The 18,579-nt window shown below is 32.6% G+C and overlaps 1 protein-coding gene and 2 pseudogenes across 1 annotated transcript; 1 reads left to right on the forward strand and 2 right to left on the reverse strand.

The window, feature by feature from the left end:
• Positions 1 to 7,297: 7,297 nt before the first annotated feature.
• LOC120145579 lies at positions 7,298 to 10,671 on the forward strand (annotated as a pseudogene).
• Positions 10,672 to 11,009: 338 nt separating this feature from the next.
• Positions 11,010 to 12,987, reverse strand: LOC120145621 (annotated as a pseudogene).
• A 457-nt stretch (positions 12,988 to 13,444) lies between these two features.
• On the reverse strand, positions 13,445 to 14,459 carry LOC120145622 (probable 6-phosphogluconolactonase 2). The gene is made up of 3 exons (XM_039159427.1): positions 14,369 to 14,459; positions 13,566 to 14,234; positions 13,445 to 13,522 (listed from the first exon to the last, which is right to left on the reverse strand). Exons 1-2 carry the CDS (start codon positions 14,457 to 14,459, stop codon positions 13,627 to 13,629), a joined length of 699 nt encoding a protein of 232 aa, XP_039015358.1. The 3' UTR covers positions 13,445 to 13,522; positions 13,566 to 13,626.
• Positions 14,460 to 18,579: the final 4,120 nt, after the last annotated feature.

Below are 18,579 nucleotides of genomic sequence, written 5' to 3' on the forward strand. Positions count from 1 at the left end.
CATGTTTATCACAAACAACATAATCAAGCATCTTGTATAAGAACCCTAATGATACATTCCTAGTAAGCATGATGTTGGCTTGTCAACCAAGGAACCATCTTTGCTAATAAATATGGACGAAGTCGAGCGTCTAATTAGAGACGGCAGCCAAGACAAGTTCAAGCTAGTTGCTCCACGTGGATGGATGACAGATACACTACTATGCACAACTATAATTATGAAATGTACTTTTTACTAGTCAATTACGGGAAAAATATAAATTCAGAATTTTTTTAACATTGACAACGTATGATTCGAACCCGAGACTTTTAAAAAATCATTATTATTTTTACCTCTGAATACACTAAATGAATTAAATCATTGAGATGCATAAGTTATCTACTTAAAAATAAAAAAATCAAGTAAAAGGATAAAATCTAACCATACTGGAAAATGACATCATTATCTGCAGTAAAAAATAAACATTGTCGACAGTGAAAGATGAAATTGTCAACACCTATTCATGGTTGTGAACACCTATTGATATCGAGCCTGAAATTCTAAAATAATAATCAATTTATATAATAATCAACTAAATATTACATAAATATTTATAAATTAAATTTAGGGTAAAATATATAAATAGTCCCTTGACTATAGTGTATTATTTTATTAAGTTCGATGATTATTAAAAGTTACAAAATGATCTCCTAATTATAAGATTTTTTTTAAGTCTCAGCTATTAAAAGTTACAAAATGATCGTCCCACTATTCATTGTGTTCTAAACTCGTTCTTTTTCGTTAAAAAAACTAATGGTAGTTTGAGTTGGACATTAACTTGCTGACTGGGATATGATAGCCGTTTGAGATTTTGGATTCGTATTATATCATATCTCAGTTAGTAAGTTAATATTCAACTCAAACTTCCCTCAATTTTTTAACGGAAAATTACGAGTTTGAAAGACAATGAATAGTCTGATGACTATTTTGTAACTTTTTAATAGTTAAAGATTTAAAAAGGCAATATCTTATAGTTGGGGGAAAATTTATAGCTTTTAATAATCAAAGGACTTAATAAAACACTACCCACCATTTATGTTTTTTACCCTTAAATTTAATATGGTTTAGATTTAAATATAATCAATATTTTCATGACTATAATAGAGGCGGGTCGGCTATACTTAGGGATGACAACGGGTTGGGTATTGGTCTCTCGTTTCCGTTTAAAAAATTTATACCCGTTTTCGTTTAAAAAATCGCGGGGATTTAAACGGGGATCTCCATCGGGTAATCGAGAAAAATCGCTGGGAAACGGATATCCCCGTTTAGCATAAACAGTTATTTACACGGGTATCGGGCTAAGTATATATATTTAAATTAAATATATAAATATTATATATATATATATATATTAATTTAAATTAAATTTATTAATATTATATATATATATAATAATTATTTTTAATATTTATCAGATCGGGTAATCGGGGCGGGATTACCAAACCCGTCCTCGTCCCATTTAGCATAAACAATTTTTTCCCATCTCCGTTTATCATCCCCGAACCCGACCCTTTAATTCAATTTTCGATTTTCTCCGTCGAATTCGAATTTTTTTTACCATCCCAGCTATACTAATAAAAAGCCTGTCAAATATTGCAACTGTAAGTAATGGACCACAAATAAAATATTGAAGTTTAATTGATTATTTAAGTTCCTCAGCAAATTAATCTCTCTATTAAAAAACTAAATTTGTAAATAAAATAAAGTTTTAATTAAAAAGTTTTAATTTTTTTTCGAAAGTATATTATAAAAATTCTGTAAACTCTTTAAAACTTCACCATGAAGTCCTATTTATAATACCCATATATTCCATTATCTCCTTCATGCCAAACCAGTCTTTTAAATATATTTAGGGTAAATTACACCGATTATCGTTGAATTTGACGATCTCTCTTATTTCACTCGTTGAATTTAAATTCATTAAATTTTCTCACTAAACTTAATACATTTGATTTTTTTGTCACTCCGCCTTTTTCTTACTAATTGTGTTATAAATTAGATGTTATATAGATGCAAAACTACGTTGTTTTAATGAAAATTTCGTTTTCTAAAACGACAACATTTTAACGCCGTTAACTATTTAATGACGGGAAAAAATCAAATGTATTTAGTGAGAAAATTAAATGAATTTAAAGTACAGCGAGTGAAACATGCGAGAGAGTAAAGTTCAGTGATAATTTGTGTAATTTATCCATCTATTTATGAAGAATTTTTTGACAAAATTACTATAATTATAAAATAATATTTGTTTTAAATAATTTTAATCGTTTTACAATAAAATCTTAATTACTTCTGTCACAATTATTGGTGTTCGAATTTAAAATATCTAAAAATAACAATCATTCTTATGACTACCAAGATAATTTCATTTGTGCCCAAAATTCAACCTATGCATGTATACATACATACGAAATGACCATCCAGTTCAGTTGGTAGAGTACAAGGTTCTTAATTTTGAGGTCGTGGGATCGAGTCCCATAGAGGGCATTTTTCATAATTCGGATGTCTCCTACGGAAGCTGCTCTTAACTTAGTTTGAGGCAACCTACTATCTTACCTCACCTTACCCCATTACATATGGGAACAAGAGACAATCATATATATGTATACATACATGTATGTATGTATGTGCAAAATGCAAAGTTGAGTGGATTGTTTTTTCATAAAGCAAATTGCAGCTTTTGACTCACATTAATGGCTTTGGCAAGGAGATTAGACTGGTGATGGGGACATATGCGTCTTCCTCCTCATGAGTGCTTCATGTATGCCCTTTTCTATTTTAATTTTTATATAAAATAACAGACATTGATGAAAATATAAAATAATTTATTTTAAATTAATAAATTTTTATTTTAATATTAACATATTCAGTTTAAAAAATTTTAAAAATTAAAATTAATTTTTTTAAAAAAAATTGAAAGTCAAAATTATCATTAACCCTATAAAAAAAATTGAAAGTCAAAATTATCATTAACCCTATACAAGGATTGTCAAAGATAAAGTCGGTCATCGTCATCTTGTCTTAAAGAGTATTAAATTGCATTGGCATGTAGTGGTCCTAAACCCTAAACAAATGAAATAATAAAAAATTGGGTTAAATGCAATTATTATCCTCAAACTTTTCCATTTTCACTTTGCCCCCACTTAATACATTTATCGATTTACTCCTAAAGTTGTAAAATGTTATTATCAATTCATCGTTACTTTCCTTATAATTAAATAATATAATATAGGATAAATTATATATTTATTATCTAAACTATCAGTTTTGGTCCATTTTAGTATTTAAACTTTCATTTTTTTTCAAAATCGTACATAACGTTTAGTTTTTATTTTATTTTAGTACCCTCAGTTAAAACAGTTAAAAACTTAACTTGTTTAGTACTTAAATTATCAGTTTTGGTCATTTTTTATACTTAAACTTTCATTATTTTCAAAACTTAACTTTAAATTTTGTACGGATGTACTAAAATGATACAAAAACTAAACTTCATATGTGGTTTTGAAAAAAATGAAAGTTTAAGTACCAAATGTATAATTTTCCCTGTAATACTATTAGAAAGTATATGGTGATATGATAAAAAAAAACACCATATGAGAATAACGTTCATTTTGTTTGAAAATATATAAAAGAACCTAACTTTTAAAAAAGAAATACTTTAGGGGGTAAAATAAGAAACGTGAACAGTATTGGGGATAACATATGTATTTAACCCTTAAAGGTTTAAGAAAATGAAAGGTATCTTTCAAAGTTGGTTATCTGGTTCCGGAGATGGCAACGGGTCAGGTTCAGGTCCTCGTCTACGTTTAAAAAATTCGTATTCGTCTCTGTTTAAAAAATCGTGAGGATTTAAACGGGGATCCTCATCGGATAATCGGGAAAACGAGTATCCCGTTTAGCATAAAAGGTTATTTAAACGGGTATCGGGTCGGGTATATATATTTAAATTAAATATATAAATATTATATATATATTTTTTAATTTAATTTAAATTTATTAATCTTATATATATATATAATAATTATTTTTAATATTTATCGGGCCGGATAATCGGGTAATCGGGACAGAGATTACTAAATCCGTCCCCGTTTAACATAAACAATTTTTTCCTATCCCGTCCCCTTTTAACATAAACGATTTTTCCTTATCTCGTTTAATTTAATTTTGCCATCCCTATTCCGGAGCATTACTGCCTAGTGTGCCCACTTCCTGGGGTTCTTTTCGATTAATTTCACCAAACATGCTCGAACTATGAAACTAAATTTAAATTGATTCTTATATTTTCAAAATGTTATGATTGAGTCCTCAAAGGGATTGCATCAACCATGTTCTTCTGTCAGCTTAGCCATCAGCTCGAGGGAAGTTATGCTCTACGGCCTAATTTAGCCTAATTTAAGGCTAAGAAACTATAGAAAATGAACGCGATCGAAAATATTATAAAAATTATAATATTTTCGGTTTGATGTAACCTAAAATGCTAATTTTTTTAATGTTTTTTGATTCAACCGAAAATGTTATAAGGAAAATTTTCAACCCGTTAAGAAAAAGTTAACATTTTAAGTTATATAACCTAAAATGTTATTATTTTTATAATATTTTAAATATTACTTTTTTCTGAACCTTAAATTAAGCTACTTTCTCTTAAACTCTCCCATCAACTCTAGTGTTAAATACATCTCAAATATAACATCAAAATACCTAAACCAAATTAATTAAAATTATCAAGTCAACGAGTATTTAAAGTTCGGTAATATAAGCGATATAATATCTAAAATCGAGTCACATTCCACCATAGAGTTCATCATTTGTTTCATACTATCTTAGTTGGACACGTGTATACTCACCAAGGAGTACAAATGTCAACCAGGGTCTTGTCATATCCAGATAAACTTCCCGATTTAAATTTCAATTAAATATAGGGTAGTTCTGTCGTACAACTTAATATACGATTAAATAAAGACGATACCGAAAATATTATTAGTGTTTTTAATATTTTTGATAAAATATTACGTAAAATATTATTTATTTTACTCGAAATATTAATTTCGTTATCTAATTTTTTGTAGAAAAAAATATTTTAGATAGCGTTCAATATTAACATTTATGATAGAAAAAAATAATGTTTTAGATATTATTTTACCGAAAATATTAAAAATATTAATAATATTAAAACCTAAAAAAATGTTAAAAAAATTAATAATATTTTTAATAATATATTTCTTTAATAGTATATTAAGATGTAATAGGGATACATCGTTAATAAGGGGGAGAAATAAATAAATATGTGGGGTTTCAATATCTTGTGCCAGTGATTTTTGTTAGCCCCCCATTTTCCAGCTAAAAAGCTTTCACCCACAGCCATTTCCCAGTGTCGTTTTCTTTGTTTTTACTGGATAACAACACAGCTGTCATTTATTTTAGGTTAATTTATACGTTTACCACCTAAACTATTAGTTTCAATCCATTTTAGTATCAAAACATTTAAATTTTTTAAAATCATACATAAAGTTCAATTTTAGTTTCATTTTAATATCCGCCGTTAAAAAAATTAGTTTTTAGTTCATTTTAGTACTCAATTCAAATTTTAACGTTATGTTTTGAAAAGGCTACAAGTTTAGGTACTAAAACGACCAAAACTGATAATATATGTACTAAATGCGTTAAGTTTTAATGGCGGGTACTAAAATTGAAACGGAAATTAAACGTTAGGTTTGATTTTGAAAAATGAAAAGTTTAAGTAATAAAACGGATCGAAACTAATAATTTAGATACTAAATATATAATTTATCCTTTATTTTAATTATTTTTAGAACTTTTATATTCTAAAATATATATCTTATATTTAAATTAATGAAAATAATTTAAATTTGATTACACTACATTTCTCTATAAATAGTCTCATAACTATAAGATACTATTTTATTAAGTATATGATTATTAAAAGTTACAAAATAGTCTTATGATTATAGGGAGTTATTTTGTTGAGTCCATTGACTGTTAAAAGTTACACTACTTTATTAAGTCCCTCCATTATTAAATATGGCAAAATGATCCTCTGACTATGGAGAGTTGCTTTGTTGAGTCTATTGATTATTAAAAGTTATAAAATAGTCAATCGATTATTCATTATGATTTAAACTCATTTTTTTCTATTAAAGTTAGGTTGTCGGAGTTGAACGTTAATATATTGATCGAAATATGATAATTAAGAGACTTAATAAAATAATATACTATAGTTAGGGATCATTTATGTACTTTACCCTTAGAAATTATACATAATGGCTATCCCTTTTTCCCATATGTATGGGGTGAGGGGATGTAAAATAGTAGGCTACCCCCAATACCAGGTTGAGAGCAGATTCCATAAGAGACCTCCGAATTATGAAATGCCCTCCGTGGAACTCGATCACATGACCTCAAGGTTAAGAACCTTGTGCTCTACCAACTGAGCTGGATGATCATTTCTTAGAAATTATACATAGATTATTATAAAAGGATAATTTTGACAACAAAACACTAATAATAATCCTTTCTATATAAGCTTGATTTGTTTGTTTTCAATGGAGAAAAACAAAAGGGGTCAAGAATGGAATTTCGGAACATGGAAAGAACATCCCCTCAAAAGCATACAAAAGACGTGCATTTGGGGAAATTCTACACTACGATATCGATAATATATATCTAAAAATATTTATTGATTTTATTATTATTTAAATAATAAAATCGATAAAAATATATTTAAAATATTATTATTTTTAATTAAAATATTAATATTTTTAATATTTCGGATAAAGTGTCCAATAATAATAAAATCGATAAAAAAATAACAAAACCGATAAAATACTTAAAAATAATAAAATCAATAAATATAATAAAATTTTAAATAAAATTTTATCAATTTTATTTTTTAAATAATAACAAAATTAATATAATATTATTTTAATAGTATATTAAAGTTTTTACACGTGATCATTTCCCGTGCTTTTGAGACAGAATATTAGAAATAGAAGTAGAGGAAATCATGTTGACTCACACTGTATCTTCTCCGACCTCACCACATACCTTATTCATTTATTAATAATTATTCGCCTTCACTCTCTCACCGTCTTTCTTCTTCTTCCGCTGCTTTATCATTTGCTTTCCCTGTGGCGGTAAGCCAAGAACGAAAAATCTCGAAGACCCTTTTCTTAATTTTGGGTTTTGTTTCTTTTTCTCGAGGGGTTTTTTTGTTGTTTGATGGAGTTTTTTGTTGTTTGGTTTCCTAGAAAACCGTAGGAAAAGGAAAGAAAGTTGGGAATCTTGTGACATCCTTAATTGTTCTACTACAGTTTTCTTTAACAGGGACTTAACTTTACTCCATGTGAATTCCTTTTGTCTGCTAATCTCTGTTAATGGGTTGTTTTCATACTTTATTTTTGGTTGATTAAGCTTTTTTTAGCAACTCTGTTTTCTTGGGATTAGTAATGTGAAAGAATTCGGAGCTTTGGGTTATCTTAATCTCTTCTGCTTCAGCTAAAATTATGCTTTTTCAGTAGTTTTAGTCTCTACGGGATTTGGATATCAAAGAATCAGCCTTTTTCTGGGCAACTTAAATCATCAGCTTTACTCAGTTCAATTATTATGAACATTTCTCCTTCACTTTCTCTGCAACCAAACATATCTTTGATTCCTTCTCTTCTTTGTGAACCCTCTTTTAGTGTACCTTTTTTATTAAATGCTCATGGGAATATCTCTAACTTTCCTTTTTTGTAACGTAATGTTAAAATTTTAACTAAGGCACCACTGAAATCAATGGTCTGTGTGTCTTTATCACTTTCTTTTGTTTTTTCTTAGCACCCGATAAGCAGTTATTGTGTTAATGACTTTCCCTTTTTAACTTTTTCTTTTTACAAATTATGTGTAGGCATTTACATTGTCCATACTGATGGAGTCTTGGAGCTATGGTTCTGAAGGAAAAGCCTTCTTTTTACTGATGAAATAGATTTGGATGCTTTTGCCAGAAGCAGAAAAGCAATGCCGAGTTGGGACCTCAAGCCTTCTTCTTCTGATATTGAAGCTGTTGAGAGCATGGATTTCATGGATTTTGGTATTGCTGATACGAACAAGAAGCCCTTTTATGGCAACGCCAGTATGGGGATTTTTGGAGCCGAGTTTGGCAATGATTCCACTGCTAATCTAGTTTCCCCTTCTTGTATGGTTTCCACTAGTTCATATTTTGGTGAAGAAGAATCTGGTTCCAAGCGTTGTAGTTCTTTGATTGACTCCAACAGTCAAGACTCTTCACTCATTGATTTGAAGCTAGGGAGATTGGCTGATTACAGTGATGCACATGATGGGAAATTCTCCAAGGAAACCTCGGTCGTTTCTCCAGCTTTCGTGCCGAAGAAAGCGCGGGTGACGAGCTCCATTTCCCATACTCCTTGTTGTCAAGTTTATGGTTGCAACAAGGATCTTAGCTCTTCAAAAGATTACCACAAGAGGCATAAAGTTTGTGAGGCACACTCCAAGACAGCCAAAGTTATTGTTAATGGAATTGAACAGAGGTTTTGTCAGCAGTGTAGCAGGTTGCTCGCTCTCTTTACTATCTTTTGCCCTTCAATTTTGACATGTCTCTATGTGAAATTTAATGTTTATATTTGCCTGTTTGTATTTCAAGATCCTATTGTTTAACAATTGAAACCAGTTTAGAGATTTTTTCATAAATAATCCGTATGATTGTCATGTAATTCAGCTTGCATATAGGTTGTTTCTTGCAGACCAACTTTTTTGGAGGAAGATACCCGAGTCTTTCCTTATCTGTCCTTTTCTAGCATTAACTCCACATATATTAGGGTGGACCTAAAACATAATTGTTCATTCTTGTCACTTTCATGGCCTGTATTTATATATTCTTTTTTGGCGGTACTTATCGTAATTCTTGTTGCTACATCAGGTTTCATTTACTGGCTGAATTTGATGATGGTAAGCGCAGTTGTCGCAAACGCCTAGCAGGGCATAATGAGCGGAGAAGGAAGCTTCATTTTAATACCTTTTCTGGAAAATCACATAAGTTGATGCATTCGTATCAAGGTATGAATGAACCATCTCTTACCTTTTACATCTCGTGAGGCTCATACATTTGAAGTCGAAGATATAAACTCAAACTTGTTCCGAGGCAGAACCGGTCATATAATTTAAGCCCTTCACTCTTGATTTCATTGGAATAGATAAGTAACTTATTTTCTGCCGGGCTAAGTCTATGCCCTATGGAAACATTTTATGGAAACCCTCGAAAACTAGTATGCGCTAACGAGGCTAGGTCTAAATTGGTTTTACAAGATTCATCTTGAGAATGTAAGAATATTAAAAACTACAAGAAAAATCTACAACTGAAGCATTTTTATCTTATCCAAAGTCTAACGAGTTCGTATAAGCTTTCAGTATAGGTTTAGTTCGATATGCAGGCAAAAAATAGAAATACAGAGTTGTAGGAACCGAATTGTCCTAGCTTGGTTTGCTTCATTAGATTGCTATAGAATTTAATTTTGCAAAATTTTAACATATTGGTAACCTTTGTGGACTCAGGTGCCAAGTTTTTGGGGACGTCCATATCAAAAGGAACACCTTTCATTATCCCAAACGTATTTCAAGTTGACATTTTTCATCCTGAAAGACACTCGTACGCTAATCAATGCCAGAAGGTTAAATCTGAAGAGAAACCAATGTTTAATTCCCATTCGGCAATACCGATTGCAAATGGGCAGTTGCAACCATCATCTTTCTTTCATGTGCATGGCAGTGGGAGACAACATGTCCCTGGAACATTTTCATTGGCAACCGAAGCTTTCGATGCTCCTAGTGTAGCATCAACGGTTGAAGAGTTCTCTGGGGTTTCACGCTCAGACTGTGCTCTCTCTCTTCTGTCAGCTCAATCCCAGGATTTGTCAAGCCATGCGACAGGAATTCAAATGACAAGGCCCTTGATTGATCAAGCCAGCAATGCCCATCGGAGCTCCAAGAAATCTGCTGTGAATACCTTTTATTCATGTGGAATGAACCCCATGGGAGTAAGCCATGCAAGCTCCGTTGCTGTCTCTGATGCTGGTCATACCGCTAATTTCGACCGTCAAGTTCAAAACTCGGATCTGTTTAGCACCAGCTACTGCCTTTCTCCTAAAAATGAAACCACTGTCGATTTGCTTCAACTTTCAACACATCTGCAAAGAGTGGAGCAGCAATGGAACTCCATGCAAATAAAGCAGGAAAACGAGGACCTGTTTTATTTCCTCACCACATAATTAGTACGCGAGGGAGAAAGGTATATGCGCAAACACCCCTGCTTTCAAACGTTATCCATAAATCTAAGAATGCTCTATTCTTCTTTCTGGTTTACAGAGAGCTCCAAAAGGTTCTTTTTATCCTGACGCATTTCACTATAGGCTGTTAGACACTCCGATACCATTGGTAGCACATCCCGTCTCCGGTCGCTCGACGCAAATACATTGGAACTGTACATTGGTGCAAGTTCAGTAGTATTTGTTCTTCCCTATAGTTTGTCTGTAGATTCTGTGTAGTTAAAGATGGGTTAATGTTCATATATGATACAATTTGAGACATTGTTAATCATCCCACCACTTTGGTTGCACCGAAGGGACAATGTTCAAAGGGACAACCTAAGTGTCAAGTTGGAATAAAGATCAGATCTCCCCCATAAAAAAGCTTAGAATTTGAATCATTCCTGCACTTGTATATATATAAGTGGTTGATGTTGATTTGAAGATGATATGCCTGTTAGCGTACTGCATGCATATCTCTGTTAAAATATTCTGTTTGCTGCTTTATTGCAGGTTGATATTTAGTATTGGAGTTTTGACTAAAGGTTTTTACTTTAGAACAAAAAAGATCAAGCCATTTTAAAAATTATTCAAAGATATGGAGAATTCAACCATGACATTTGAAAAATATAATTTAACTAATGATCACTGTGAATTTCAAAAACTGGTGGCAAAATAGTGGAGGAATATGCAAATCTGTAGTATCCCCAAATCCTTTCCGGGACAGCCTGTTGCCTGCTCCAATTATGTAGCAGTAATTGTGGGATTCATAGTCCCTAGCCTGCAAGTTCAGTTCATATGCACATAAGCTGCAATAAAAAAAATTCTCCGTGAAATGCTAAATGTTCATCAAGTTTATAGTTTTTACTCACTAGCCATCTCCGTGGATTGAAGGTGAAAGGCTCTGGATAAAGGAATGGATCATAGTTTATTTCCCTTACATACACATATTCTCCATCCTTTGGGAATGGTAAACCCTGTCTCGAATCATTTTCTTTAAGTATATGTGTCCGACACTTGTGTCTGTCGATGTACCGTTCAAGACCACATCATCTGTTGTCCTTCTCATTAGTCCATTAACTGTAGCTAGACTTGAGGTTTCATGTATCACCTGTCCATAGGCAGCATGATTTGATTAGTTTATATGATGCCAATGGGAGCTGGTTTTACAAGGAGTCGTGAATTTGCTTACAGCACAGGTGAAGTTCATAGACTTGTAATCGTTCCAATCAATTGCCTCTCCCGGTTTCTTCTTTTCTCGGATTGCGAAATGTTCATCCTAGGCAAGTAATACACCAGAATCATTAAGAACCGTATGATTAAGAAATTCGGTCTACTAATCGGAGAAATCGTCGCCTCACTCGTAGTTCTCGAAGAGCTTTAGGATGATCATGGAGGTACTTGATGGCCATCATCAAAGTAACCGAGACAGTTTCGAACCCGAGAACAATATGATTATTATCGAATCAATTATCTCCTCATCAGTGAGATTGTACTTTGGGTCTTTGCTATGGAGAAGAAGGCGGTAAAGAATATCATCATAGGCCTTTGAAGAGGATCTTCTTTCCTCCATCAACTGTTTCAACATCTTCACAACTCTTTTTCTTCCCTGCATCGAATCACATACTGAAAAACATTAGGCAAATTTCTTGGGCAAATCATATCTAAAAAGTCTTTCGAGATTATACCTGCAATCCATGATGGTAAGTTGTCCCCGGAATGTCAATGCCATCTGATAACGGATCAAGACTCGTAAACAAAGGTTGCTTACATGACAAGTAATCTAAACAAAATCAGCATGTTAATCTGCAAACCTCCTTGGTTGTTTCTTGAATGTCTATGGTTTTTCCATTCCAGTTGTTAAGGAAAGATATCACGAAGGTATCGATCTTCGGCAGCAAATCCTCTTTCATCACGAGAGGACTGATGAGGGACATCATTGAACCTCTGATACACTTGTGAGAAACGCCATCCACGGCTGCGATGTTGCGTCTCCCGAGTACACCGAGCATGGATTCAGGGTAACCGGGGATCAAGCATTTGCCTTCGTTAAAAAGGATGCATCTGTTGAGCTCTGTATCCATGCAAACAACAGTCGGACACCCCGATATGTGTCTTGAACAAAATCCCATACCTGTTTCGAAAACAAAAATGTAACAGTTTCTCCAATGCACCATGCATGTTATATTACTCGAACTTGGATTTTTCATAAAATATTCGTGTTTAACACTTTTATCGAAGTCCGAGTAACATAACATGAATGCAAACGAATTGAAAAGACTTACTTAGCTCGCTGCTTTCTCATGAAACTCGGTCCAGATTTGATGAACTCAACGGTCTCCCCCAAAACTGGTCAACCCATGGTCCGGAGGCAAATCCTTTCGTCTACTGTACCTTATCTCATTCCATTTCAACAAGGCAAAGCTAATGGTGAGAACCAAAGTGAGCAGGCTAGCTTACTACTAGTAACACAAAGATCGCCATTGATGCTTCCAAGAAAGAACTGGTGCAAATGGGCATGGCTAGCTCTCGGGTCTTTAAATAATGTGCAGAGGGAGTGCTACAGATGGTCAGTTGCCTTGATAGCTACAAAGATGGGACAAAATGGAAATATCATGAAGGCAACAATGCACATACCTAATATGGAGATTATATAGGGTACTTCCCAAATTTTGGTTGCCTTTGAATTCAATACCAAATAGGGCTTCTGCCTGGTGTCCACTATGACTACATATCAAATTTGAGATAGTAGAGGATTAATTAATGACCTATCAAAAGTACAGGATCAAATTATGTCAACTTAAAATATAATATGACTACATATCACATTTGAGCATAGTAGAGGTATTTAATAAGTTTATTTTCAATCATCGTCCATGCAATTATTAGTTGATTTCTTGAAGCTATCCAGCTGATGTCAATGGCATTTTTTTAAACTTATCTTGGAGCAATCATGGAGCTTTCAAAACTCTACTTTCAATCATTGATCTTTAAAGAAATGTTTACTTTGATTATAGGTCTAACTATGCCCCCGGTCCCTCTACTCTTCAAATTTTTAAATTTTAGTTCCTATAAATAAAAGGATTCAACTTTTATCTTCCTCTCCTTACAAATAAGGATTCAACTTTGCCATCTCAAAATGAAAAGAGAGGAAGAAAGAACCCAAAATGGTAAACATATAACAGAACAAAAGGAAAAAAAGTAGGAACTAATAGAGGTTTGAAAACCCTCAGCTACATACAAGCATACACTTATGCGCGAAACAAACTCGACCCTACTCGGAAAATTGGAGACCGTCCAGTTTCGATGCAGCTGGTTTGTCCAAAAACCATACCAACTTCCCTTTCACGACGATTGCAACGTTGGATGCTGAATTGATGACAGGCTGGACTAACCGTGCAGGCAGCGACGGGCTGTCACGTCCAATGTTATCGATTGCCAAGTGCACGGCCTCTGCTTTGCTCTCACCCGTCACGACTATTGCAAGGTTGGATGCTGAATTGATGACAGGCAAAGTTAATGTTATCCTCTCGAGTGGTGGTTCGGGGGAATCGGTGATAAAAGTCACCCATTCGTCCTTCTCGTCGAGCACTGCATGATTAGGAAATGGTGAGGCAACGTGACCATCGTGGCCCATGCCAAGAAGGATAAGGTCAAACTTGGGGCAGTCACTAATGTCGGAAACACTGACCGTCCTCCTTTTAACTAGCTGCCGGATAATGAACGTGTATTTGTCGGCAGGCTCCTCTGCTGTAACCGAATCATTGATAGAATGAACATGGCTGGGAACAACCGGCACCCGCAGCCCATACAAGGCATAAGTAGGACGAACATATATGTAATATGGCTTGAACTTTACCAAAGCATAACTTTTCAGTGAACCTATCCATTGATGAAAGCAATGCTAAATCATTATCGACTTCATTGTGAAGCTAACAGAGAGTAAGTCCTAAGATTCTCAAAATTGTCTGATAAAAAAATCACGAAAAATTCCTTATCGGTTCCAACATATACACTCCATCTTCTAATAGATGAGTCTACAAGAACTGCAAAAGATGAACGACAGTTCCACTGCAAGGCCTTTAGCTTTTCAGAACCATCAATCATCTCGGTTATTTCGATCATATCAGATGTTCTGAAGATGCATGCCTCATGCTAAACTCGACAAGCCGATTGAGTTAGTAACCGGAAGAAGTTCAAAAGTTCTTAGAACAGTAGGACCACCGTTACAAGTTCTTCGAAACAAGTGTTTAGGCCCTCCCGTGTGCTGGTACTGCCCTTTTAAGAAAGGCAAAATAGGAACACAGTTGCATTATGCATTTGTTTATATGCTGTTTTGAGCCAAAGATGACACCGTGAACAAACAAAAAAGGAACTTCAATTGATGCGAACCTACGGGATCATTTCATCAAGTGGTAGGATTGACCATATAAAATCAAACTTTATCATATCATAGTCAATAAATTAACATTAAGCTCAGCATGTCGTCTATTTTTTAACTAAAAATACCGAGTTTGAAACATAATGAATAGTCAGATGACCATTTGTAACTTTTAATAGTCAACGGACTCAATAAAACAACATTTCATAGTTAGAGGATCATTATGTAACTTTTAATAATCAAATGACTAAATAAAATAATACGCTATAGTCGATGTACCATTTGTGTATTTTACCCTCTTTTTTAATAATTGGGTTCAATGAAGTAGACCTATCAAAGCTAATTTCGTGTAATATCCTTTTGAAACACATAAAAAAAATTAGTTGTCCCTATTATCATATGTAATGGGATAAGGGAAAGGTAGGGTAGTAGGTTAGCCCCCAACGCCAGGTTAAGAGCAATTTCCGTGAAAGACCTCCGTTATGAATTGCCCTTAGTGAGACTCGATCTCACGACCATAACGTTAAAAGTCTTATGCTCTACAAACTGAGCTAGACGAGTAATTTTGAAACACATCAACATCCATTTTTCTGTTTATTATTTTTGCTGATGTAAATGTGTAGACCAAAAATAGTAAATAATTTTTGAAAGATCAGTAATTTTATTTTATTAAAAAAGTAACAAAAAATATAAGTATTAACAAATAATTTGTTCATTATACAAAAAAATTAATTGAGAAATCATGTCTTTATCTATCATTTTCGTTGATTATTGTAGGGGTCCTGTCATAGTAAGGGATGATTATACGCCATAAAGAAGAAATCCAACCAGTACTCAGGATTGAACTTTTAAAATTTTAGGGATAAACTTAAATTTCAGGGTGAAAATAAATTTTTAATAAAAATATATAAAAAATTTAAAATATATAGTAATTTAAAATTTCAGAGGCGTCGACTGTCCCACTCACCCCTCGATCCATCCCTGAATCCAACATTCTCTCTACCTAGATTTTGGAATCCCCACATATTATAATATGTATATATATAGAGAGAGAGACCATTATTCAACACATTATTTATTGGATAAAAATATATAAATAAATTTAAATATTGTTATGAGTTATTTTAAATAAAAAAAATAAAAGATATGGTAACATATTCGTTTGTCACATAGCTATTTCACTGATTAGTTATATGCCGATTTGCACTAAGCTTTCTGTTCCTTCATTTTGAAATCCCCATATTACAAATGTATAATACACTGATTTGCCCTAATCTTAGGTTGTCTACGTGTCTCCAAGATACCCTGCCTGCATGCTGCATGCATATATATAAAGGCATACGCACCAGCCGGATACTAGTTATTGCATCATGCTTAGGGATGACGATGTAATTCAAATTGGCACGGGTTATGATTCGACTCGATCTCACAGGGTTGGATTTAAAAAAAATTGAGTTCAGTTCTAGTCAGGTCAAATTTTTTAAGGGGTCAGGTCGGGTTCGTGTGGAGGGTAAAAACTCCGACCCGATATTAATAATGTAATTTATTTAAAAAATACTATTTTTTTAATTAAGTCCTTATTCTATACCGAGTCGAGTTGGAATTATACTCTGAAAATTCAGGTCGGGTGGGTGTTATATATTTTTCGTATTAGATTAAATCAGATCAGATGGATTATATATAATTTTCTGATTGGATCGAGTTCAAATAGAAAATATATATTTTCGAATCGAATCAAGTTGATCTAAAACTCAACCCTAACCTGACCTGTTATCATCTCTAATCACCCCTAATCATATTTTGGTCCATTATATTTAAATTTAATCAGATTATAATACTTCTTCGAATGTCATTTAATTTGGTCTTGATTCAAGAAAGTTCCAGTTAACTGAAAAATTGATTAGATTTTTAAGATAAAAATTTGTAGTCGAACCGATTTGTCACAATATATATATATATATATATATATATACATATTTTTGTATTAAGTAAATAGGGACCTAATTAAAAATATAGAGTAAGATGTATTGTAACAAATATTCTTAAATATATAAAGATTAATTATACTATTATTCTCGACACTGGTTGGATCATGTATTTTTTACTATAAACATGACACGACATAAGTTTATAATAAAATTAATCTTATATAATTGATCGAAACCCGTCAATTTCAGATCAAATGTGAATCTAATCAACACAATAATACGGTTTGGGGCAGCTTTCAAGCTCTTATATTCTTCAATCATTTGAGAAAAAAAAAAGCTTGTACTAGCAAATATTGGCCAATATTGCTAGTTATAGTATGGTTCCATACTACTTGCAGATATTGGCCGATACAAATTATACCCACTTCTAAGGAATATCTTTTTTCTTTTATTTAATATATAAACTTTACTATAAAATCATACTATTTCCAATAACGTGTCACGTTCTTATTGGTTAATTAGTAATATTTTTTTAAAAGTAAACTAAAAATAAAAGTGATTGTAAATCTCCAATAGCAACTAAAAGATTGCATTAACTACTTTTTATATTGATATGGGGTAAGCATAAGGAAAACGGGTTATCGGGTTTGGATCGGGTCATTTCAGGTCTAAATTATATTCGATTTAATTTTATTCGAGTCGGATCGGGTATGGTTCGGATTTAGTTTGGGTGTATGGTAAATTGGGTTGGGCCGGGTCAATTTTCGACTGGATCAATTTTTGGGTCGGATGACTATCGGATCGGTTGTTTTTCAGTTCGGATCAATATCAATTCGGTTGATTTTTGGGTCGGGTTAATACCGGATCTGTTAGGTTTCGGGTCGGGTTAATATCAGATTGATTGATTTTCGATTTGGGTCAACCTTTGGATCATGTTAATTCAGATTGAATTGGTTATATGAATCTAATCAAGTATATATAGAATTATTGATATATTCTTGTAAAAATATATTTTATTGTTTGTTAATCTTATCATTTAGGCTTAATTCGGTTATAAGTTTAATTAAGTATATATAGATTTTTGGCTCATATTGCTTTTGATTTGGATTAATTTTGGATCGGGTTAAATTCAGTTCGGATTGTTTTCGATTTGGGTCAAATTGGATATGGGTCCATATTGAGTTAGCTAAATTTTGAATCGGGCATGGTTCGGGTTTCAGATCAAATTTGAGTTAAAATCGGGTATTGGGTAGGATAAATTGGTTTGGGTAATCGGATTCGGGTTAAGTTTGCATGGTCTAAGCATAAAACAATATTTGTTCAAATATAACTCTTAACCTTTTGACATTGAACACTCACACTCCTTACATTTATGATGTTTGAACTCGGGTCCTCCAAAAATAACAACAATTCCTTTACCACAAAGACCACTTAGATCGTGCTTGCATTGCATTACATATTAGAAGATAAAGAGGATATTTCATATTAGTTAACTATTTTTATTCTTCTTTTAGGGTATGCTCGTTAATTCTTGAATTGTGTGTGGTATGTATCTTTAACCATGCTTTTGAGAATAATATATACAAAAACAAATTAAGAGGAATAAAGGTGAAGACTCATAATGGTAGGGAAGATTTCCATGGAGAACCAATCAAATTTGAGATTTCTTTTAAAAAAATAGAGTAAATTACAAGTTTAGTACCTAAACTATTAATTTTGATTCGTTTTAGTACTAAAACTTTCAGTTTTTTAAAACTATACCTAAAGTTTAGTTTTTGTTAAATTTTAGTACATCATTCAAAATTTAACGTTAAATTTTGAAAAAAATTAAAAATTTATGTACTAAAACGGACCAAACTGATAGTTTAAATACTAAAGGCGTTAAATTTTTATAAGATTGTTGCATCATATTGTCCAT

The sequence above is a fragment of the Hibiscus syriacus genome, unplaced genomic scaffold (assembly GCF_006381635.1).
Source record: "Hibiscus syriacus cultivar Baekdansim isolate YM2019G1 unplaced genomic scaffold, ASM638163v2 tig00110893_pilon, whole genome shotgun sequence".
NCBI lineage: Eukaryota > Viridiplantae > Streptophyta > Magnoliopsida > Malvales > Malvaceae > Hibiscus > Hibiscus syriacus.

Coding starts and splice junctions, on each gene's coding strand:
- LOC120145622 (XM_039159427.1), bottom strand. CDS start 14,459: ATGATTGATGGTTCTGAAAAGCTAAAGGCCTTGCAGTGGAACTGTCGT. Junction 14,235..14,368: donor CTCATCTATTAGAAGATGGA/GTGTATATGTTG, acceptor ATCAATGGATAG/GTTCACTGAAAAGTTATGCT.